The following is a 25,298-nucleotide window of genomic DNA, read 5'->3' as shown; positions in this document are numbered from 1 at the left end:
CACACTGTAATCTCACGAATGGGACTGGTCCTTTCCCCGAGATCCAACCTCCAACCAGAAGATTCAAAATTCCTTCCAGAAAGCAATTCTGTTTTTAAAGTTACCAAGGCAGTTTGCCACACCCAATGTGCTGTCAGTTCCCTGGAACAGCTTTAAAATGAAAACAGGGAAACACTGCTTCTCCTGCAGTCCAAAGCAACAAACCGAAACTGAAACCCAAACACTAAACCCCCTCTCTTCTGACAGCTATAATTCAGCTCCATCCACAAATGACATCACTGAAGCCGTGTTACAAGTCATGTGGTCAAACAAAATCTTTCTTAAAGGGACACTCATGACAATACCGATAATGTTTAAAAAGAAATTCAAACATCCAGTTAACACCTGAAAACAGCGGCGGCACGGTAGCTATCACTACTGCTTCACAGTGCCAAGAACCCAGGTTCGATCCCGGCCCCGAGTCACTGACTGCGTGCAGTTTGCACATATTCTCCCCATGTCTGCGTGGGTCTCATCCCCACAACCCAAAGATGGGCAGGATAGGTGGATTGGCCATGCTAAATTGCCCCTTAATTGGAAAAAAAATAATTGGTACTTTAAATTTATTTAAAAGGAAAAAAAATAGCTGAAAACATGACAAGATTTCACTTTCCAAAACTTTTACTGCAACAAATGACTAAAGGCACTACTAACTACACACCATTTTTAAGGCAACATATACATTAAACTAGAGAGGAATGCTCCTTGGCACTTAACCCCTTCTCCACATAATTACAGTCGTTAATGATCAGTTTACTGCCAGTTGCAGTTGCCAATTGGTTTCCGTTTCCCAGAGTAGTAAATTCATGTGACCATCTCCAAGTGCTTTCCTCAGTTTTCCAAATGTGCCACCCGTGCCAATCATTCTTCTTGCGCCTTGCCATAGTTAGCATAGCTGCCCTTGCTTTTCATCCCCAGGAGAACTTAACACCTTGCACCTAATCAAGTCAGCCAGGTTCATCAGACAGAATTCAGAAGTCCCATAACCCCTTTCATTTTAACCTAAATTTAAAGACACAGTCCAAAACATCATAATCTTATAAACCTCTATTGTCGCATTCGTAACCAGTATTTAGGGGAAAATATAAATTGCTTTCTAGCCTTTCCAAAAATGTAGATTTTTAAAATGAAGTTAGTTATTTGTTAGCAAAATGTGAAAATATGTAAGATGCATTCTTGGAGATGACTCTCGCAGTTGGAACCCTTGCGGTTTTTCCCTTGGCCAAAGTTGGTAACTTCAATGCTAATGGGCCAGTTCCCAATTTTGCTTTGCTGCAATGTGATTCAGGTGCTGCAGTAACAGAAAACATGCAGCACAAATGTAATTAAACCAGTGGTCAAGAATGAACTGAGAAAAATCACCTAGTTAGAAAAGACTCCTTTGAATGATGGCGCAGGGCAGTTCTGAGTCTCCACACAACAAAACCAATTCCAACTTCCTGCTCTCAAAGGTGGCAGCAGAATAGTTTCTTGTATCTAAAGATAGCTATCAAATGTACAATCCCATCTGCTGACTAGTGCTGAAAGGTCCATTGTAAAAGTGTACACTGTTCCTGCCTAGGGCACTGATGGACACACTGTTTTTCTATTGCATGCTGTGCCAAGACAGTAATCTAGTATTAACATACCTGGCATGTGTCCAAACAGAACAGGTTAAGAACTGCTGGCCTGTTGTATGTATCTTGTTGCCAGCAGGTTTCCTGTCCATTGACTTACATCACAACATTTGAAAAGCACTGAACTGTCAGCCACACAAGTTCAAAGATCCAATTGTTTTACATGCCAGATAGTCTCTGACTGGTTTCAACTACTCAGAGGAAGCCATCATGGGAAAACAATCAAAGATATGGTTGGAATTATGCATGGATGGAATGGCTCTGCAACAGGTCATGACAAACCAACTGCACTAGTGATGTTTTAAATTAAGGAACTATAAAAAAAACGTTTTTAAAAATATTCTGAATTCTCTCAAACTCAGTTTGTTAAGCTTAATTGGAGCTTGATGTGGCAATGACTTCCAAGGAAGAGGTTAAGGGATATTTCAGGACACAATAAACAGATTTTTGCTGCGAAGCTGGCCCAGTTTGTACCTAAACAGAGTGTCTTTGATGTTTTCATTGTCAAAAGTGAAAGTGCTCTTTTCTCCCATTGTAAAAGACACGGTGCATAATATTTAGCAAATGTTAAGTAACAGCAAATAAATAAAAATGTAATTAGAATGAGATGTAACTATTTTGACATCTTACCATAAAAGTACCAAGTCAGACATAAGACTCATTTGAGTTCATTTCTTTAATTATTCTATATTTAGAAATATTCAACAGCGGTATTTGAAACATTCTATAAATTACAGTAACTTCAATGTAGAAAATCAAATATATCTGGAAACTCGGCTACTTTTTATACACCATATTACAGGTTGATTATGGAGTGATTTTCTAAATTTGCACTTGGGACTTAGTTTAACATGCCGTAGAACAGCAATCTTAATTTGGATCACAAGTATGAATATTGAGCATGTAAAATACTTACCATTTAAGATTGTGTCTATTTTAACCAACATTCTTAACTGCAAAAAAAAAACTCCCATAGAACTGATGGTTTAATAAATTATCTTGCATTACTTCAAGAAGTCAAATATTTTATAGGCCAATTAGGAGAATCATTACATACAAGCGTTTGCTTTCTATGCTACACTGTGCTTTGACCCTGATCCAGAGCAGGGGAGTTACATCAAGTGAACATCTGTTATGTAATTTGTGCCTCACAAAAACAACCCAAACCCATAAAAAAAATCAGCTCATTTCACACAGGCAGTACATGGAGCACAGCTAAAATAGAAAAATGAGCTAAAAAGTGATTCTTTGCAACGTCTGAACTTTCACAGAAAGAACACACATTTCAAATGGTCAAATGGTCTGTTCTATTAACGTCCAATCAGTACTTGCTGAATGGTAACAATATAATTCCTGCATTTAGATCAAAACACAACCCACCATATTTTGCATTTATAAAGTGGAATAACAGAAAAAAGCCAGTCTTTCAAACATCTGTGTAATAACTGTTCCGTATTGTAAGATGGCTCAGCACCATGAACCTAGCCCCTAAAAAGTACTGAAAAATGGTCTTAATAGCTGCACATCACTAGCTGTAAATTAAGCCAAAAGGTTTGAGCAGGAGAGAGGATTTTTTGTCAACAAGGTTGTTTGTCAGTTGAGCTCATTAGCTTAAATTTACGCATTTCAGTAGCATCTTCATCGAAAGTGTTTTTGGACTGGGATTGCACTATAATCAAATTTATACAACACAAACTACAGATAAGTATGTTCATTAAACAGGTTTATCTGAAGTCTTAAAAAGGTCTTTATGGCTTACTCTGTTCATTTACACTCACGGTTCTGATTCCCTGTTAAATTTCACTGTTTCCATGCCAGAGTAAATGTTGCAACACAAAAATGCACTTGGGTCAAACTTATTATGGAAATGGTTTTCTGCTGAAACAACTATAGATAGGATAATGCAGTATTTTATTTTTCTCAGCGAACGGCACCAAACCAACAAAGAAAGAAACAGCTGGCCGAATTTGAATCGGCCATAAATGGTGAATCTTGGGGGGGGAAAAAAAATCAAACTGAACGGAGATCTTTGCTCATGCTGAATTTTCTAAAATTACAGTGCCTACTAGCAAACGCTCTCACAGGCCACATGTCCCTCCTCTCTATACAATTTACAGGAAATATATCAGGACTTTGTTCTACTTATCACTGTTCTAAAAAGGAATGGAGAAAGTTTTTTTTAAAGATTTAAGTGGGTAGTTTAAAATTTCCTGCAATTACCCTAAACACCTTTTTTGAGAGGCATACCAAATACTCAGCAGGTCCTACAAAACTATTTAAAAGGTGAGATATAAACTTGTTTTTATGTCTGGCTTTTTTGCTTACCGCTGCTGTGGATTTGCTTTATTCCCTTTTCATTTTCCTCTTTGCCTTGTGCTATATTTCTGCACCTTGGGAAAAGCTCCAGGTTCTAGTCTGCAGTTAGGCATTAGGACTCTCCTGCTTACTCTCATTCTGCGCTGTCTTGCGTCTACATTTCTCGTGTTTAGATGTCCAACTGCCTCATTCCTCTCTCTAATTCATGGCCAGGTCTCGAATCATCTCTACTCCAGCTCCTCTTCCCTCTATTTAATAAGACCTCCAGTTAACTCAATCCATCTCACTCAGTTTCCAGGCTTCTGCTCAGTTCAAACAGAAAAAAGATCAAAGTCTCTCTCCAACATTTGAGTGCTTGATTTCTATGTCATCCCTTCTCACTCCCATCCATATAAGGCAGCCTGCTTTCTGTGACACATAGACGCTGCTTATTTAGAAATCCATGTATCGCAGAAAGTCTCCATTGCACTAGTGACCCACTGTAGTGAGGGAACAATGGAGAGGCGTTAACTCCCAGAAACAAGTCTTCTGCATGAGAATTATATCAAATTTCCAGTTTTGATGGGAACTGGAAAATCTATAAATTAGGAAGTAAGAGATCGTCATCTGCATCCTCACAGAAATACAATAAAATATGGGAATTATCCCATAGAGATGAAAGTGCTGTGCCATAAGCACAATGGCTTTTCAAAGGATTCATAGTCTATAACATATCTTCATTTACAACTCAAGTCTTCAGCTTGCAAAGTGCTTTGCCTGTAATCTGAACTTCCCAATTGCAGCAAGGTGGGGAAACAGTAATAAGAGGCTAGTCACAAGAGGTACCTACTGAAACCCCATTTGGATTAATACTTACAACTAGTACTTTAACTGTTAAACAGGTTATAGATTCTCCACATCATTGGACTTCAAATCAGAAGTTACAGATCACAATGAGCTATGTTAGAACTGAGGACACTGGTATGCCTACATGTTACACACAGTTCTTGCAATGCCTTATTATTCTTTAGTGATTTTAAGTTCATCGAGTTCCTCCTCATCAAGTTCACAAAGTGGTTCCCGCCAAAATGCAAAATGGCTGTATTCCGGGTAAAGAAAAGCTGAGCTTCTTTCTTGTGCTATAAGTGGAAAGACATGTTCCACTAACTCACCCAACCGTGGATACCTGAGGGGGATAAGGAACATTTTGATAAATGACTGCAAAACATTCTCCCACACTGTACATTACTAACATATAAAACATGTCACAGTGTCACTCGAGACACAGGAAACATCTCATGTAAGTAACAAAATCAATAGATTAAATCGATCACTGCTATTTTGGCACATCATGTGAACCATTTAATCTAATTTTCTTTCCATCACTACATAACATTACAACCATGCAGTAAGGTAACAGTAAAGTTACCTTAGTCCCAGGTGATCATAGACTGCTTTCCCCTTTGAGGGAGAAGAGTTAACCCGAGGATCGCCACACCTCACGCGAGGGGCAAGGTTGAGAAAGTGAGGCCTTCATGAATAACCTCAGCTGGTACGGGAATTGAACCCACGCTACTAGTCTTGTTCTGCATCACGAACCAGCTGTCTAGCCAAGTAAGCTAAACCAGCCCAGTAAAATGGAAGGTACGAGACAGCCCACAATTAGGAACATAACATTGTAATTTTCCCAATGTTAGATCATAGCTGCCCTTCAATATATGGCTTACAAGGGCACTTTGCAAAATTAAACTGCACCCACAGTTCTGCTAAGCGCATCACCCAAAACTTAACACCGCAAAAATGGGATGACAGATGTCATTTATCGCGAATTAGTCAGTCTAATTGAGAAACCAAGATTACTCACCAAGCTATCAAAACTCAATTTGTCAATATGAAAATCATCTGGAGAACTATTACAAACAAACTGCTGTCTAAATATAACAGCTACACATCTATTGTAGTTGCCTTGCCTTCACTTGGATTTCTATCTTAAGACCTTTTTTTTTTTAAACCACCACACCTTTTCCAGTCTAAATACCAAATTATTTGCTCATTACATTCATTCTAATTAAATAGTCGTTAAGTTGTACAGAACTTGAGTTTTGCTGAAAAAGAGAGACATGCTATTGAAATATACGAACAATCAATTTAAGATTATCAGTCGAGTTTGCAATTTGGCTCATGTATGCTTGCTAGAAGCTACATGTATTCATACACAGGGATCCATCCTCTAAAAGCTAAAGGAATATGTCCAGGTTTATTTGAATTAAATAAAAGCCTGAGGGTAGAGGTTCCATAGGACACTCTCCATGGCAAGACTTCGATCAGCACCCTTTTCTAATACAGTACGAGTTGTTGCTCCCTTTGAAATTTGGCATTCTTGCACCTGTCCTGATGATCGCAAGACAAAAAGCTTTGACCACACGTCTTTTTTCAACAAAACTCATTGTTGTTACTGAAAGTAAGAAGCCTACAATATTAAGTAGTCAGAGCCAATTCCTTTGTAACAATGCTTTTTAAACCATTGAAGAATAAATTATTTTTGGCTTCAAATATTGCATAGCAGCACACCTGAGATTAGAGGGTAATGGGATGATCTGCTCAAATAAAAAAGGGAATCAATAAGGCAAATACACAAACTGTTTCCTTTTACTGGTGGAATCTAGAAGTGGGCATAATTCTAAAATCTGAATTAAGCCATTCCAGACTGAAGCAAGGATATACTTCCTCCGCACAAAGAGTGGAATTCTGGAGTTCGCTCTCCAAAAAGGCTGCGGCTGTTGGGTTAATTGAAATTTTTAAGGCCAAGATCTATACACTTCTATTGAATGAAGATATGGAAGACAAAGGTGGGTAAATGAAGTTGAAGTACTGATCAATTATGACCCAATTCAAACTGCAAAATCTGATCAAATCATCCTGTTCCTATGTTCCTACATGAATGCCGCACAAAAGTCTAAATTTCTGAGTAGGTGAGGGGTTAAACCCAAAGAAATGTATTTTGCATCAGCAGAGCTCTTAGCCCCTTCAATACTAGTGAGGTGTACCAGTGGCACAATGGAATAAATTTACAGATGCCCTCTTTTTAAGGGTACAACTGATAAAGCGACTTACGATGACTTGTTGCTTTTGGTTTGTTCCTGAATTAATTCTCCTTTGGGATTTACTATAAAAATTCTGCTTTCTTGGACTCTGACTTCTTTGTATGCATAAGCATCCTGTAATTGAATATCACAAAAAAATCACCACAAATGTTTTAAGAAATTACATCAGCTCGTGAATAGATCCATCAGTCACAAAGAAAAGCTTTCAGAAAGCAGCTTTTAAAACCACACTGGCCAGGCAGGTTAGCAAAAACAGTGCTGACTTCACTGTTAAAATTATACAAACCCAGGCCTCAGACTTGCCTGATGCATGAAATTTGTTGACTTCAATTGTGATGGTTTATCAGCTCTTAGCAAGCACGGTATGAACATTCCATCTTGAAGAAATGGAATAATCAACACTGTCCACTTCACATGGCTGCAAGCATTTCCCGTTAGCTGACCACAGGACACCAGTGTCCTCTTCAAAAATCCACAGCAAGCACAACCCGCCCAGCCTGTCTCCAGTGGTTTTTACTGTGATGAATGGTATATTTATGGGGCAGATGAGTACAGAAAATGGCAGAAATAGGATAAAAATGTTTAATTGCAAAATTATTTGCTTGTGCATTCAGCGCTTACTTCAAAAGATATTTCACTTACATTAGTCCGGTTTCCAAAAGCAGCATAAAATGGACACCTATGTGGATTAAATAGATTCCGGATGTCATTCAAGCAATGAATCTTGAACACTTCTGGTTTCTTCTCAATTACTTCCCTGAAAACAGAAGGAGCACATTTTTTGGGCATTATATTGAACCATATTACTGCAGAAAATTTTGTTATCTCCATAAATCTGAGTGCACGCCAATTAAAATGATCCATTACTGCATTTTCAAAAGCATTATTTAAGAATGTTTTCCCGGGAAACAGTTTTTAACGTACTATTGTAAGATTAAACTAACCAAATGAGCAGTTTGCTGTGGGTTGGGATCGGAAGTGAGAAAGATTGGACATCAGGGGAGAGCGAGCTGAAGCTTGGATACCCAGACATTGCTGATGTCAGGACTGGGAGCTTCATTTGTTGACACAGTAAATGTAGGCGGTGTCCAGGGGTGAATTTTCTCTGACACAGCTAGCATGCAACCAGTGTTGCAGCGAGGTCTAAAGCAGACATTAGGTCATCTATTTGCATATGCCACTACCTTTTGTTTATCTTTATCCAATATGGCGGGCAACACATTTCCAGTCAGATGTGAGCATGTACTGTGTCCCCACTATTTTGAGGCCTGAAAAAAGAATGTTATGAAGCTCAAATAACCCGCACTATATACATGCGAGATGATTTGAGGTTATGAAATTATTTTGAATTTAATGACGTTGGAAAAAGAATGCCATTGGAATTCCCAGAAGCAAAAGTAATAAAATGGAAAATTGTTCATGTGGAGAAATCAAGACTATAAGTGTTTTGATTTTTGTTGTCTTTTCATTAGATTTTTAAAAAAATTGGGTGAATCTGAATTCCTGATGCAAGTTTTACTACCTACAAGTAGCAACACAATGCGATACATATTTGAAGATTGCAAGTTACCATTAAATCACTTTCGTCAGTCATTGAAGCTGTTTAATGAATATGATCTTTAGAAAACCATAAGGGAAAATTAGATTTGTCCAGGTTGAACTATTGGGGTGTTTGCTGATAGCTTGACGCTGGGTGAACATGACGCTGGTGGAGATTTCCCCTGCTACATGCAATAGTGAAATTCTCCAAATTTTTCACAAAATCTGATGTGACTATATAAAAAGACAAGAGGTTTTTACTGAAAGTGCAAACACAAGAGATTTCTGTTTAATACTTATCACAGAATCATAGAATTTACAGTGCAGGAGGCCTTTCGGCCCATCGAGTCTGCACCGGACCTTGGAAAGAGCACCCGACTTAAGCCCAGCTTTCCACCCTATCCCCGTAACCCCACTATGGGGCAATTTAGTGTGGCCAATCCACCTAACTTGCACATCTTTGGACTGTGGGAGGAAACCGGAGCACCCGGAGGAAACCCGCACAGACATGGGGAGAAAGTGCAAACTCCGCACAGTCACCCGAGTCCGGAATTGAATCTGCGACCCTGGAGCTGTGAGGCAGCAGTGCTAACCACTGTGCCACCGTGCAGACATAAATAAATTATGGCAAATTCAGTTATTCATAAAATGCATAAATACAGGCAAGAATCATTACCTGTGTAATGCTGAAATCAAACTATTTGGAGCCAGCAGAAGAGGTCCCCTGGGAAGCACAGTACCTCGGTCATTAACCCAGTGCAAGTATCCTCTGGTTATATCTGCCATTCCTATTGCACGGGCAGAGCAGTAAAGAAATTTGTAGCCATTCCTGTATAAAAACCAAATGACACTATTAACAATAATGGTAGTCTTCATTTGGGTCATAAGCACATAAGAACTAGGAGGAGCAGGCAATTCAGCCTCTCAAGCCTGCTCCGCATTCAACACTTCATGACTGATCTCCTCTCTGCCTCAACTCTGCTTTCCTGCCCGTTCTCCATAACCCTTCAGCCCATTACTAATTAAAAATCCGTCCATCTCCTCCTTCAGTTTACTCAATGTCCCGTCATCCGCCGCACTCTGGGGCTGTGAATTCCACAGATTCACGACTCGGAGTAATTTCTCCTCATCTCAGTTTTAAATCTGCTACTCCTTGTCCTAAAACTATGACCTCTCATTCTAGATTTCCCCACAAGAGGAAACATCCACTCTATGTCAATACCTTTTATCATCGTACTCCATTAGATTGCCTCTCATTCTTCTGAACTCGAGAGAGTATAAGCCTAAACTGATAATTCTCTCTTCACAAGACAAATCCCTCATCTCTGGAATCAATCTAGTGAACCTCCCTAGGTCTTACATAACTGCATATTTCACTTCGACTAGTGCTCATCTGCATTTAAACTGCAGGATATGGGCATTTGGATTCATTCATTTGGGTAGAAAACTTAGTTTTAAAAATACACTCCATATTTTTGACAATGAGAGTTGTGCACAGCCCACCGATAAAACAGCTAACTAAAGTTACCCTGCAAAGACAAAAAATAGTAAAGAGGGATAAAATATTTTCACTTAAAATATTTTCTCTAGTAACAAATGTTTGCTGCTTAGAAAAAGTCAAAAGTCATGGGTTCATGCCCCATTCCCAAAACATGAATGCAAAATTCTAGGCTGACACTCCAGTGAAGTAGTGAGGGAGTGCTGTACTGTCAATTCAAACGTTAAACCAAGACGCCCTTAAGTTGGACGGAAAAGATTCAACAGTACTATTTTGAAGATAAACATGGGAGAAATTCATGGCCAGCATCGATTCCACAATCTAAATCTAATAAAAATAGATGATCTGATCACTGTAATATTGGTGCTGTGACATCTTACTGTGTGCAAATCAGTGCCATGCTTCTTACATTACAAGTGACTACATATCAAAAATGTTTAATTGGCTGTAAAATGCTTTCAGGGAGGGGGGGGGGTCACCTGAGGTCATGAAAGGCTATATAAATGCAAGCCTTTTTTGCACATCAAGTGTTAGAAATCGAACTTAAGCTTCATTGAGCACAAGAAAATTGCGAGCCCAAAATCTCATCCACAGGCCAAAAATTGAGATAATGCTCGACAAGATTTCTCGCTCATGTAGGATTAGTGCAAAAGCACAAACTCATAAGTAAAAGAAAAATAAAAGTTAACAGTTTGTCTTTAATTACTAAGTAGCTTCATAGAAAACAACTCATTACAATAGTTTATATGCTTCCTAAATGACAGCATAGCCTTGACAGGTATAGGTAGCATGAGAGCCACTCAGAAACCAACTATTGTTCAAGATTGAAGATTTCAAAGCAAGTGTTACGTATTGAAATTTACATTGTTAAAGAAGCTTAATTTTACTTCACATAGTCATTGAAAAAGCAAATGAAACAAGCAGAGTAAATTACCAACCAGGACAAGGAAACCTGCTTGATTGGCACTTCATCCACCACTACAAACATTCACCTGCTCCACCAGCGAGCACAGTGGCAGCAGTGTGCACCACCTACCAGATGCACTACAGCAACTGGCCAAGGCTCCTTCAACAACACCCTGTAAATCCATTAATTCTACCATCTAGAACAGCAAAGACGGTCGACACATTGGAACACCACCACCTGAATGCATCCCTCAAAGCCAAATACCATTCTGACTTGGAAATATACCGCTTTCCCTTTAATGTTGCTGCGTCAAAATCCTGGCATTCCCTCCCTAGCAGCTCTGTCAGTGAACGTTCCTGCACCTCAGGACTACAGCGATTTAAGGTGGCGGTACACCACCATCTTCGCAAGGGCAATTAAGGATGGGCAACAATGCTGGCTTTGCAAGTGATTCCCACATCCCATGATTTTTCAGAGTTGCACAAACTGTCAAATTGCAATCTGAAAACTTAACTAGAAACCATCTCAAAGATAAATCAATTAAGCACGGCTATCCTGTTAATGCACTTAAATTGAACTACTGGATAATCTGAATTTATATTTCACAGCTTTCAATGCTATTTTATTCCAATTACTTAAATCTAATGACTGGATAATTCACTTTTGAGTGCAGGAAGCCAACTGAATTGCCAACTGAATTAACGATAAACTGTAGATCTTTTACTGATGTTGTTTAAAGTACATGTTTACAGACACACCATTAGATTTTCTACCCACTGAATGCAATTTAAGAAACAAAACATTTTTATTTCTATATTTTTAGACAAGAAATAGACATAACTTCCAAAATGAAACACCAGTGGCCGAATTATTGATCAAAATTATCAGCAGTAAAAAAAATGCAGTTGTGAACTTTTCTGAAACCTCATCAGCAGAAACTGTAAAAAAAACTAAAATGTAATCATTTGAAACAATATCGCACACCACCTGGTGGCAGAAGCTAAAAAAACACTACAAACAAAATTTCCCTCGACACTCACTTTCAATCTGTTTGAAAATTCAATCACACTTGGATGCCACCCTAATTTAGCTCATTCACCGATTAAGACCTACAGTTACCATGCCTCCAACAATTTTGAAATACAACTTTTTTTTTTTTTTAAATTTAGAGTACCCAATTAATTTTTTCCAATTAAGGAGCAATTTAGAGTGGCCAATCCACCTACCCTGCACATCTTTGGGTTGTGGGGGCGAAACCCACACAAACACGGGGAAAATGTGCAAGCTCCACACGAACAATGACCCAGAGCCGGGATCGAACTTAGGACCTCGGCACCGTGAGGCAGCAATGCTAACCACTGCACCACCGTGCTGCCCCGACTGTTATTTTTTAACCAAAGTCTGAGATTGCAATAAATGTTATCCCTGTACAGTAGCGAGCTAAATTATCCCTTGATTACCTATTCATTTCATAAGTCACATCAATTGTTACTTTAGGAAAAATAATGGTTTTACAAATGTACTAGCCCATTTATCACTCTGGCTGCTGTTCCCTGCAGGGACTGCCCAGTAGGTTAGCCGCCCTGCTCCCTTGCTTAGGTCTCAAATTAAAATAATAGATGTGGTTCCGATGATGTCAATGGAGCCCAACCCAGCATGGGGCGAGTGTCATTTCTGCCTGCAATGTAAAATTGCAGACGGCCCAATTGGGTCAGCAAAGAGTGGTCAAGTCACCATTTTATTTAAAAAGATCAAGCCTGGTGTCAGGACAAAGAAATGTTCGGAGAAGTGGCAAAGAGCTTGAACAAGGCATTTTCAGCACTGATTTAAAGGAGGAGAAGAGTTTAGGGAGGGAATTCCACATCTTAGGGCCGAGGCAGCTAAAGGCAAAGCTGTTAATGGTGTAATGAAAGAAACTGTGGATGTGCAATAGAAATAGGAACAGATATCACAGACTTGTAAGGGCTGGAATAGAGATAAAGAAGGGAGAGGCCATGGAGGGATTTGAAAATAAGGGTAAGAATTTTAAATTGAGGCATTGCTTAACCATGATCCAATATAGGTCAGTGAGCACAGAAGTGACAGGTAAATGGAATCTGGTGAAAGTTAGAATTGCGATAGAACATACTTGGTTGAGTTCAAACTCAAAGGGTGGAAAATTAGAGACCAGTCAGGAGAGTATTGGAATAGTTAAGGCTGGAGGTAATAAAGGGACGCACAAGGGCTTCAGCAGCAAATAGATTCAGACAAAGGTGACCGGCAATGCTGTAGAGGTGAGAAGGTAGTCTTGAAAGCTGAAACATGGGCATGATTTTCATGGTGCACTAAACCAACAACACTCATCTGAACAACAAAGGTGAACCAACAATACCTATGGAGCTATACTTCAGGCAAGAATCACTGTTCTTTCGTGAAAAAACTAAAGGGGTCAATAAAGTGCTGAACTTATAATTTAGTATGATCTGTTCAACAGATGCAAATACATACTGATGTATCTTATGGTAGAGTTTTGCAATTCCCTGGTGGGTCCAATCCTTTCCCAGCTGTGGCAAAATATGGCCTAAAGCATCGGATCTGGAAATGCACAAAAGAATCATTGGTATTAATCATAGATATTCAATATTCCACTGAAACATGATTCAACTGCATCAGAATTCAGAGCACAAGTGGACCAAAGCACAGGTATACGTATGGTTGAGGCCAGAGGCAGAATTTCTCCACAGTGGTCAGAAGTGTTGAAAACGTTAAGGGGTTGTTATGGGCCAGGGTTTAAAGAACCCCAGAGTGTATCATGGAGTTCACCTGACCCACAATTTTTAATAGATTGTGTATGGGGAGCACACGGCCCACTCTACAGGTGTGGTACAGCAGAAATGGAAAAGTATTTTTTTAAAGCAAAACATTGTTTATTCTATGAACTCAAGTTAACCTTTTTGAATGAACATCTTAGCAACCATCAATTCAAATACAATCCCCAAAGAATACAACACGAAGTAATCCTTAATAACTTCCCAAACAACATCCCAAAACACCTTTTAACAGAAGCACATCAGGTTTACATTCACTACTGAAAACATTTATAATTCTGAATTCACCAAATGATCAAGAGATAGTCTTTTCATGGCAGAGACATCAACAGTACAGCTGCTTGGTCTGGCTTCAGCTCCAACGCTGAAAACAAAACTAAAACACACCCTGCTGCAAACAGCCTAAAACGAAAGTAAAAAGGGGACAAGACAGCCCAGCTCCGCCCACACTCTGACATCACTGATAAACACCCATTTCTTAAAAGTACATTTCTTAAACACCCATTTCTTAAAGGTACTCTCACATGACAGGGTAGAAATTTGTCTCAGGCCATGGCACAAAACTGGTGATATTAGATCAGCTACCTGTTATACAGTGCCTGATATTCAGTTCCATCTGAGTCAAAGGAAATAAATATCAGGCACTATATACGATGGGTGATTGATCCAATACCACCTATTTTATGACACCGCTGACATGAATTTCAACACCATAGCTTTCAGCAACAGCATCACTCAAGGCTGTTGTTTAAAGGAAAATGTATTTTTTTTACTGTTATATTGAGCAACGAACTAATGACTTTCACAGAATCACAGAAACACATAGTACAAGGAGGTCACCATTTGGTTCATGTGTACATGCTGGATCTTTGAAAGAGCAGACATGCTTGTTCTCACATCCTTGCTTTCTTTCCATAACGTTCTAAGCTCCTCCGCTTCAAGTACTTGTCTAATTCTCTTTTAAAATTTACAGAATCATCACCCATCACTTTTTTAGGTAAAGCATTCCAGATCCTGACAATATTTCGGAGAGAAAATGTCCTCCATAGAACATAGAACAATACAGCGCAGTACAGGCCCTTCGGCCCACGATGTTGCACCGAAACAAAAGCCATCTAACCTACACTATGCCATTATCATCCATATGTTTATCCAATAAACTTTTAAATGCCCTCAATGTTGGTGAGTTCACTACTGTAGCAGGTAGGGCATTCCACGGCCTCACTACTCTTTGCGTAAAGAACCTACCTCTGACCTCTGTCCTATATCTATTACCCCTCAGTTTAAAGTTATGTCCCCTCGTGCCAGCCATATCCATCCGCGGGAGAAGGCTCTCACTGTCCACCCTATCCAACCCCCTGATCATTTTGTATGCCTCTATTAAGTCTCCTCTTAACCTTCTTCTCTCCAACGAAAACAACCTCAAGTCCATCAGCCTTTCCTCATAAGATTTTCCCTCCATACCAGGCAACATCCTGGTAAATCTCCTCTGCACCCACTCCAAAGCCTCCACGTCCTTCCTATAATGCGGTGACCAGAACTGTACGCAATACTCCAAATGCGGCCGTACCAGAGTTCTGTACAGCTGCAACATGACCTCCCGACTCCGGAACTCAATCCCTCTACCAATAAAGGCCAACACTCCATAGGCCTTCTTCACAACCCTATCAACCTGGGTGGCAACTTTCAGGGATCTATGTACATGGACACCTAGATCCCTCTGCTCATCCACACTTTCAAGAACTTTACCATTAGCCAAATATTCCGCATTCCTATTATTCCTTCCAAAGTGAATCACCTCACACTTCTCTACATTAAACTCCATTTGCCACCTCTCAGCCCAGCTCTGCAGCTTATCTATATCCCTCTGTAACCTGCTACATCCTTCCACACTATCGACAACACTATCGACAACAACTTTAGTATCGTCTACAAATTTACTCACCCACCCTTCTGCGCCTTCCTCTAGGTCATTGATAAAAATGACAAACAGCAACGGCCCCAGAACAGATCCTTGTGGTACTCCACTTGTGACTGTACTCCATTCTGAACATTTCCCATCAACCACCACCCTCTGTCTTCTTTCAGCTAGCCAATTTCTGATCCACATCTCTAAATCACCCTCAATCCCCAGCCTCCGTATTTTTTGCAATAGCGGAACCTTATCAAACGCTTTGCTGAAATCCATATACACCACATCAACTGCTCTACCCTCGTCTACCTGTTCAGTCACCTTCTCAAAGAACTTTGATCCCCTCAATCTTTTCGAATGATTCTGAACCTGACTTATCGAGTTATTGATCCACAAACCAGTTTATTTATTCTATATTTAGTCTATCAAAACCTCCAATCATCCTATTAAAAAATACCTTTACTGAGTCACCTCTTAATTTTCTGTTCCAAGATCATTTTTTCCAAACTCTTTTGATAATTGAAGTCCCTCATACCTGATAACATCCTTCTCTGCCCTTTTTCTAACATCCTTACAACTTTCTTGAAGTGTGAGGCCCAGAACTGTCCACAATACCTTAGCTGAGGCCACACCAGGATCTTAGGATGATCTCTTTGCTTTGATATTGTATGCCTCTGTTTATAAACTCTAGTAATCCATATGGTTTTTGATCCCCTTATCAACATGCCCTGTCACTTTTAACAGCATACTCTTAATTTCTCCTAAACAACACTCCTAACATTGAAAATGTGCTTGTGCGGTGTCTCATTCTTTCGGATTTTAATTGTTGTTGGAGATTTCTTACAAAGGTAACGTTTTTCATCTTTCCTTCGTCTCTTTATCTCGCTCTCTCTCAATCCCATTTAAGCAGAATATCAGTATATCAAACATTTCTTGATACAAAGCAATGGTTATTTTCTCTCATGAGACACTGAATTAGAATTTATAAATCTAGGTGAGAGTATGGTCAACCCATAACAATGAAAATCTGTGTTTACATAGCATATGCTTGAAAGCGGTTTTCATTTAACCAGATTGAACATTTAATGGGAGACAAAGAACCAGGACTCCGAACAAATGGACAATTAACCAAAGTCTGCGTTTATGTGAGCACTATACTTCATGTGGGCTTCACTATAGAGCACACTGGGCTAAATAGCTGGCTTTTAAAGCAGACCAATCAGGCCAGCAGCACGGTTCAATTCCTGTACCAGCCTCCCCAAACAGGTGCCGGAATGTGGCGACTAGGGGCTTTTCACAGTAACTTCATTTGAAGCCTACTTGTGACAATAAGCAATTTTTCATTTCACAATTGGTATAGTTAAGTGACTATTTTTATTTTGCAAATCTTAGTATATGGTTTTAAGAACTGTTCATCCTTCTTCTCAGCATGGAAAGGGAAAAGCTTAATTCACATTACCAACAAAACCAAAATATGATATTCAGTTTTAAAATTAGATGTGGATTCCTACTAAGTTGTACTTTTTTTTTTAAATGGACACAGATTTAATCAAAGTTAACTAGGGTTACAGGCACACTTACTTGGTTATTGTCCCATCAATATCGGATATAATAACTTTGTCATCCCAGTTCCAGAGGTAAATGGTACCTTCACATCTACAGGTTCCCTGGTATTGCGTTGTCACGCTGAACACTGCATTATTTGGGCCATCCTTCAGATTTAAGCAACTCTAAAAGGAACAAGAAACAGATAATACATCGAGAATAATTTAGCACTAAAATTAAACACAACTCCAAACATGCATCAGCTTCCTAAATTGCTTTGGGTGGGATTTTGTATCAGTAGGTAAGCAATGGCATCACCTGCTGACCTGGAGAAAGCCCATAAAGATCTAGCAATCTGAGGATTTCCCCTGCTCCAATGACAGTTTACATCTTGTGCCCAGTCACCGGAATGGCTAGGCATCCAGCAGCAGTGATGTCATCAACCAGAGTAAGCAGCCAATCACACAACGACAAATCAGAAAGAGATGAGGGGGCTGGACAAGGTAGATAGGGATAAACAGTTCCCAATTGTAAAAAGATCAAGAATGCAAGGGCACAGATTGAAAGAGATTTGCAAAAGCAGCAAATATGTCAGAAAATACTTTTTCACACGAGTGGTGTGAGTCTGGAATGCGCTGTTTGGATGTGCGGTGGAGGCTATTCAAGAGGAGCACTGAAGACTGCATTGGATGATTATTTGAACAGAAACAATGTGCAGGAGTACAAGGAAAAGGCAGCCAGAAAGAGAGATGTGGAGTGGAGACAGCTGCTCACAAAATGTAAGCAGGCTTTTGAGCAGAGACATGCTGACACAGGTTTCTGACCCGGGGCATCTGTGAGCAGGGTAAGCAGCAGTTTGGCCTTCAACCCGACTGAAGAGCCCTCACAGAGACACAGGGCTGGACATTCAATGCAGGGCTTGGAACCCAGCACCCAGATGAATTCCAGGCCCCAACACCGAGCTGTCTCACTCTAGCTATTGTCAAATGTAAATGTCCTAACTGGACAGTTGATGTGCTTGGAGTCCAATTAGTAGCACTGAGACTCCCCAGTAAGCAGTAGCATGTTGGTTGCTGCCACTTTCTTGACAGAGAGAGCAGCCAGTTCCCTAGAGGGCTGGCACTGTCTACAGCAGAGCAAGCAGGTCATACAGGTGAGATTACAGGGGCAATCCAGAAAAAGTCATTTACAACCCAATGCAGGGATAGTTTCTAGTAGCCGTGCAGTGAACCAACACGCGCCAGAGTTCGGCTTTGCCAAAACTGAGCTTTCCAAATTCAAATGAAGAACAGGCAAATCCTTTAATGAGCTTTTTAATGTGCTCAAGGGACTGTTAATTTGTGGCAATCATGTTTTCGGTTCCCCTGCCTCTGCCCAGTCCGGTCCGCCGTTCGAAAATTTAAATCTGTCCAGGAGCGATTTTGATTCAGGGACGAGATTCTTAATTATCATCCTCACTGGGTCCTAAACCTGCAGCCCTTTGAAAATCTGGCCCAGAGAGTCTAAATCCGCAAGTATAAGCCAAAAACTACAAATTAGATTTAAATCCTGTGAAGAAAATGAAATAAATATTGGGAAAGAGGAGATTGAAAGAGATATAAAAGAAAAAGACTGAAAAGTTTAAAAAAAACAGGTCTCAACACTAATTAGATTCTGAAGAAATTAAAACTCTAAACTCAAATTTTTAGGGTCAACAAGGTTATTTGGCAATAATTATGACTGATTATTTAAACCCGACTGCACAGCCCTAACCTTCTCTGGTGTGTAAGTGGATAGAGAATAGAAAGCACCAGACGTCATGCCCTTGTACTGATTTCAATGCTGAATCAATTGGTGAGGTATGGTTATAGCACAGCCTGAGGAGGAGCAGGGTAACTGACTGCAATTTTGAATTTAGGCATTTAATGGTACATATTACTGCTCTTTGACTTATAATGTAATAATAGTGTTGTTGCCTCACCATTATTCTCAATACAAAACACAGGTGTGCAAGTGAAGCCACTTGAAGATTCTGTGCTATTATTTGAAGAACATCGGATTTCACCCAGAATTAGTTCTAGCATTTATCCCTCATTGCTATTAAAAGTTTTCTGGTCATTTATCCCACTATTGCCCATGGAACATTCCTGTGCACAGACTGGTTGCTACTTTTCCCCAAATGATAACATCTTAAAAGATTGACGCACTTTGGGATATCTTAAAGTTTCAAAATATAAAATATGAGTGTCATCCCTTTCTTTATCACCTGAACCTTCTGCATATAAACTAATCAAGGCTACAGCAAGTATTAAATATGAAAACAAATCAATAATTTATTTCATAGGGCAGCACGGTTGCACTGCTGCCTCACGGCGCCAAAGTCCCAGGTTCGTCCCCAGCCCTGGGTCACTGTCCGTTTGGAGTTTAACATTCTCCCCGTGTCTGTGTGGGTTTCACCCCCACAACCCAAAGATGTACAGGGTACGTGGATTGGCCATGCCAAATTGCCCCTTAATTGGAAACAATTAATTGGGCACTCTAAATTTATTTTTGAAATAAATAAATAATTCATAATTTAAATTACAATATGGTTGAAACAGGGATTTAAGAACCATTTGCTTACTAGTTTTTCTGAGGACAGCCTCAGCGATTTTCTGTATGTAGCCGTACTGCTTTGACAAGGGGAATCTCGACATTTAGAACCTGGCTTTGGACGGTCCTTGATAGTGCTGAAGTCATCGTCACTAGAAGTAAAGTCTTCTTTAGGCCTGTTCCATAGATAAATAATAAAGCATTAAGTTGCAATCAAATGTGTCAACATTTGACATGTTAATACTGTCAACCCTGTTTTCTTATATATTACAATTGATTAGAATATTCATAGCAAAATATAGTATATGTTAATATGTGCACCACCAATTACAGATTGTTTACTGAAAGTAAATGTAACTCATGGTTGATCTGTTAAGAACGCCATTTACCAGCCTTTGTTCCATATTTTAACTAACAAAAAATTACCAATCCTTATCTTCAAAGATTCAAATGATGCAGCATTTACAGCCTTTTGGGAGCAGGTTTTAGATTTTACTCCTAAATAGCCACGGACTAATTTGAAGATCAAGCCCCAAGGGGCTGATTTAGCACAGGGCTAAATCGCTGGCTTTGAAAGCAGACCAAGGCAGGCCAGCAGCATGGTTCAATTCCCGTATCAGCCTCCCCTAACAGGCGCTGGAATGTGGCGACTAGGGGCTTTTCACAGTAACTTCATTTGAAGCAATTTTCATTTTCTTGCTCTGGATTCCCCAAGCAGAGGAACTGGTTTCTACCTACACAATACAATCATCTTCTAATTTTACTACATTGATTAGTTCAAACCCCCAAACCCTTACAATAAAGTTAAGGTCCCATAACCTGTATTTATACATTAATAATTTTTTTAAAATAATCTTTATTGTCACAAGTAGGCTTACATTAACACTGCAATGAAGTTACTGTGAAAAGCCCCTAATCACTGCATTCCGGCACCTGTTCAAGTACACTGAGGGAGAATTCAGAATGTCAAAATTATGTAACAAGTACGTCTTTTGGGACTTGTGGGAGGAAACTGGAGCACCCGGAGGAAACCCACGCAGACACGGGGAGAACGTGCAGACTCCACACAGACAGTGATCCAAGCCGGGAATCGAACCTGGGACCCTGGAGCTGTGAAGCAACAGTGCTACTGTGCTGCCCTAAGTTTTATTCCTGCAATTGCTTAAACACTAAGCCCTGGTATATTCTGCAATCCCATTCAAACAATTTACTTTGCATGCTAATTTAGACATACAACTCCTGATTCAGTCACGCAAAATCATAAATAAACATGCTGAAAAGCTGAGGCTCCGAATCAGATCCCTGGTCCAAGCAGCCATTCCACGACCAAATGAAGATTTCACAATCAAAATACGGCAAGTCATTTCCAACATGTCTTGTATTTGCATTTCAAACTGACCGTTCAAAATCACCAACCCTGAACCTGGCCTGACACCATGAAATTCAGGTACCGTTTTGGGGTGCAACTTATGCACTGCTGCAAATTAGTCTCTTAACTTGCTGGTCATGCTGCACAATTCGTCTATAATAAGTGGCTCACACCTCCCGATTCCTCAAAGCCTCTCCACCATCTGCAATGCTCACTAAATCATCTGGATAGGTGCAGCTGCAACAATACTCTCATCTGAGATGCAGCATCTGCCATGGTTGTCAATATCCATACCTCTCCTACTACAGGCTCATTGTGGCTGCAATATCTATCACAGACAGCTAACAAGTGTTAACTGTTCAAAACAGCCTTAATTTTTGTAAAGGTTTTTGAAAGCAAAGTTAATGCTTGAAAATTACCTGCAACCTTCTAAGATAGCTTGTTTATTTTCATTTCTTTCATTATGTTCTTCACCTTTTTTGATACTGGATTCTGGCTGAAAAATAAAAACACTGCATCAAAGCTCTGCACATGCTCAAAAGAAAGCTGTGCAACAGCAAAACTACCACAACTGTCATGTCAGCTGAATGTTAGTCTGTACCTTTAAATGCATCTGAAAAAAATCCAACCAAAACAATTTTTTATAGAAAATATCTCTTTTTGCTATGCATCTCTTTTCTTATATTGTGTTTGCAATTGTAGTCATCAGATTAATTCTCAAATGAACTGAATCTAGTCTCCATTGTGGTTATTAGTTTCCCATGTGCTGCCTTGGAATCAATGTAAATCATGCATAAATATTATGTGACCACAGATTCCCACCATCCCAATCATTAGCTGTGCTACTTGTGCCTGGTTTGTTCTTGCTTCATTGACGATTTAATTAAAAGTGGCAAAACAAATAATCTGAAAAAAAACATACCTCCTTTACTGTTGAGTTTTTTCTGCGCCAGGAAAACCACCATCCACCAGTTTTTTTTGGCATCTTTTCCTTTACCAGCTTATCTATAGTAGCCTACAGTGAAGAAGAAAAGCAGCTTAAGGATCAAGTCACAAGAATGTAGTCATGAATCCTCTAAATCGTCAAGTTTTGATATTTCTTCTCACCAAAAACATGTTATCCTAATTTTATGATGCCTCAACACATCATCATGCCGAGAAGCCAAGGAGAAGAACAAATCTTAGAAATGTTTTTCTCTTCCAGATTCACTTGTTTAAAATTCTGTTGTTTTTTTTAAATGGATAATTGCTGTGCTGATAAAATGGTCACAGCTGGTCACATGCTGGTAGTTCTGGAAAGTTCTAAACCCCCATTCTAAATGGCAGGGGTTAATTTATCAACCTGCTGGAATGTGACATTTTATGAACATTCCAGCCAAGCCAACACATTAAGAAGTTTTGGGGGATATGGAAAGGAATAGTGCGGGGGGGATAGAGCATAGGGTGTCCTTATATGCCGATGACTTGCTGCTATCCGTGTCGGAACAGAGTGTGTCGATAGGGGAATATTGGAGCTGCTTCGGGTGTTTGGGTCTTTCTCGGGGTACAAACTAAATCTAGACAAGAGTGAGTATTTTGTGGTGTCTCGGCCGGGGGTGGGGGCAGGGGTGGGGGGGCTGCCATTCCGTAGGGCAGGGACTCACTTTATGTACCTGGGGGTGCAGGTTGCCTGGGAGTGGGTGGGCGGGGGGGCCTCCACAGGTACAACATTTCTAGTTTGGTGGAGAGCGTGAAAGCTGATCTGGCAAGGTGGGATGGTCTCCCTCTGTCACTGGCGGGTCGGGTACAGGCGGTTAAAATGAACAATTGGCGCGATTTCTGTTTATTTTCCAATGCCTGCCGATTTTTCTGCCAAAGGCTTTTTTCAGAGAGATTGTGGGAATTACTTGGTTCATATGGAGAGGGAAGGTGGCCAGAGTTAGAAAGGTGCTGCTACAGAGGGGAAGGCAGGCAAGGGGTTTGGGTCTTCCGAACCTGATGTATTACTATTGGGCGGCGAATGTGGAGAAGGTGCGGAGCTGGGTCAGAGGGGTTGATTCCCAGTGGGTCAGAATGGAGGAGAGTTTGTGCAGGGGGTCGGGATTGAAAGCACTAGCAACAGCGCTGCTCCCGATGGCCCCGGGGAAATACTCAGGGAGTCAGGTAATAATAGCTTCATTGAGAAGTTGGAGGCAGTTTCGCCAACACTTCGGGTTGGGGGCCGATTCAGGGAACTACAGATTTGAGCCAGGGAAGTGGGATGGAAATTGTCGGAAATGGGAGGAGAAGGGGATTAAGTCACTAAAAGATTTGTTTCTTAGTGGTCGGTTTGCAGGATTGAAGGAGCTGGAAGCGAAATATGGGCCGGAGCAGGGGGAAATGTTTAGATACATGCAGGTTCGAGATTTTGCCAGAAAGGAGAGACAGAGCTTCCCGGTGGAGACGGTCTCCACATTGCTGGAGGAGCTGCTGATGACGGGGGGACTGGAGAAGGGGGTAGTGTCGCCAGTTTACGGAGCTATTTTGAAAGAGGAGAAAGCACCACTGGAAGGGATCAAAGCGAAGTGGGAGGAAGAGTTGGGAGAGGATATGGAGGAGGGGTTCTGGTGTGAGGTGCTCCGGAGAGTGAACCCCTCCACCTCGTGCGCGAGGTTGGGGCTGATGCAGCTGAAGATGGTATACAGAGCACACCTCACTAGGGCGAGGATGAGCCGATTCTTTGAAGGAATAGATGTGTGAACGTTGCGGGAGGGGGCCCCCCGCTAATCACATTCCTATGTTTCGGTCCTGTCCAAAACTAGAGGATTACTGGAAGGAGGTTTTTAGGATAATTTCCAAGGTGGTGCACGTGAAACTGGATCCAGGCCCCTGGGGGGCCATATTCGGGGTGTCGGACCAGCTAGGGCTGGAAACGGGTGCGGAGGCAGATGTTGTAGCCTTCGCCTCGTTGATCGCCTGAAGGCGTATCCTGATAGGTTGGAGAGCAACCTCTCCACCCTGTGCCCTGGCGTGGCGGGAGGACCTGCTGGAATTCTTGATTCTTAAGTTTGAACTGAGGGGAAGGGTGGAGGGTTTCTACAATTCATGGGCATTATTCATTATGCATTTTCAAGAACTGGATAACATCGAACATTAATTGGGGGGGGGGGGGGGTGTTATTGGTGACTATGGGTGATTCCTGATTCCTTTTTGTCATTTGTTTATGTGAACATGCAGGCTAATGTTTGGGGTTTAGTGGGAGGATGGGATCGTTGCTATTGATATGGGGATTGACATATTTGTTACTGATTACTGTTTATTGTTGGTGGGTGTAAATTTGGGAGAAAATGTGAAAAAGGAGAATAAAAATATATCTTTTTTCAAAATGGCCATCAAATACCATTCAGCCCTGCTGTTCATCCTGTTAGTGGCCAGTCTACACCTGAAACAGAAACCTGTGCTCACCACAGATGCTGCCCGAGATGCTGCTAGTTTCTAAATTTCCATCATTTGCAGTTCCTGGTTTAGAATATGAAGACAGGTTCAAATTGAAGGGAGAAGCAATAAAGAAAGCTAGCTCAGACAATTGTTTATCTTATGCCTTGTGGTTTAGCACAGTGGGCTAAGACAGCTGGTTTATAATACAGAACAAGATCAGCCGCGGGTTCAATTACCGTCCAGCCTCCACGAACAGGCGCCAGAATGTGGCGACTAGGGGCTTTTCACAGTAACTTCATTGAAACCTACTTGTGACAATAAGCGATTATTATTATTGTAATGGTATGAGTTGCCCCTTTGCTGTAAGAGTAATTGCATCACACGATGCATTAAAGAGCCATGTAGAATTGATCAAGTGTTTCACCATTGAGGCGCAGAGTGGGATAAATCCTAGGATTGATTTCGGAATATGTTGAATCAGCTGATCTCAGCCAATATAACAAAAAAACGGCACAACAAGGGAAGAAGAAGAAAAGAAAAATCAGCAAAGGTTCCTGATCACTACCTAGTGGCCATTGTTGGCACTGCAGAGATGAAGCAGAGGTGAGGGAAAAGACAATAGCACATGCCATAATCAAATTACCTGCCAATCTTCATTATCTAAACTCATAGATGAATCAAATCATCAGAAGGATGTTGT

The 25,298-nt window shown here is 40.5% G+C and overlaps 1 protein-coding gene across 1 annotated transcript in view; it reads right to left on the bottom strand.

Moving 5' to 3' along the window:
* Positions 1-2,312: 2,312 nt before the first annotated feature.
* Positions 2,313-25,298, bottom strand: part of LOC140428502 (phosphatidate phosphatase LPIN2-like) — a 101,693-nt gene continuing 78,707 nt past the window's right edge. Inside the window, exons 12-20 of the mRNA XM_072515054.1 lie at positions 22,125-22,217; positions 21,622-21,698; positions 19,865-20,009; positions 17,299-17,447; positions 13,486-13,572; positions 9,270-9,422; positions 7,697-7,811; positions 7,065-7,168; positions 2,313-5,136 (exon numbers count right to left, since the gene is read on the bottom strand). Of these exons, the coding sequence (XP_072371155.1) occupies positions 4,971-5,136; positions 7,065-7,168; positions 7,697-7,811; positions 9,270-9,422; positions 13,486-13,572; positions 17,299-17,447; positions 19,865-20,009; positions 21,622-21,698; positions 22,125-22,217 (1,089 nt within the window). The 3' untranslated portion in view covers positions 2,313-4,970. The remainder of the gene's footprint in view (positions 5,137-7,064; positions 7,169-7,696; positions 7,812-9,269; positions 9,423-13,485; positions 13,573-17,298; positions 17,448-19,864; positions 20,010-21,621; positions 21,699-22,124; positions 22,218-25,298) is intronic.

The sequence above is a fragment of the Scyliorhinus torazame genome, chromosome 8 (assembly GCF_047496885.1).
Source record: "Scyliorhinus torazame isolate Kashiwa2021f chromosome 8, sScyTor2.1, whole genome shotgun sequence".
Lineage (NCBI taxonomy): Eukaryota > Metazoa > Chordata > Chondrichthyes > Carcharhiniformes > Scyliorhinidae > Scyliorhinus > Scyliorhinus torazame.
This window is presented reverse-complemented; position numbering and strand designations above follow the sequence as displayed.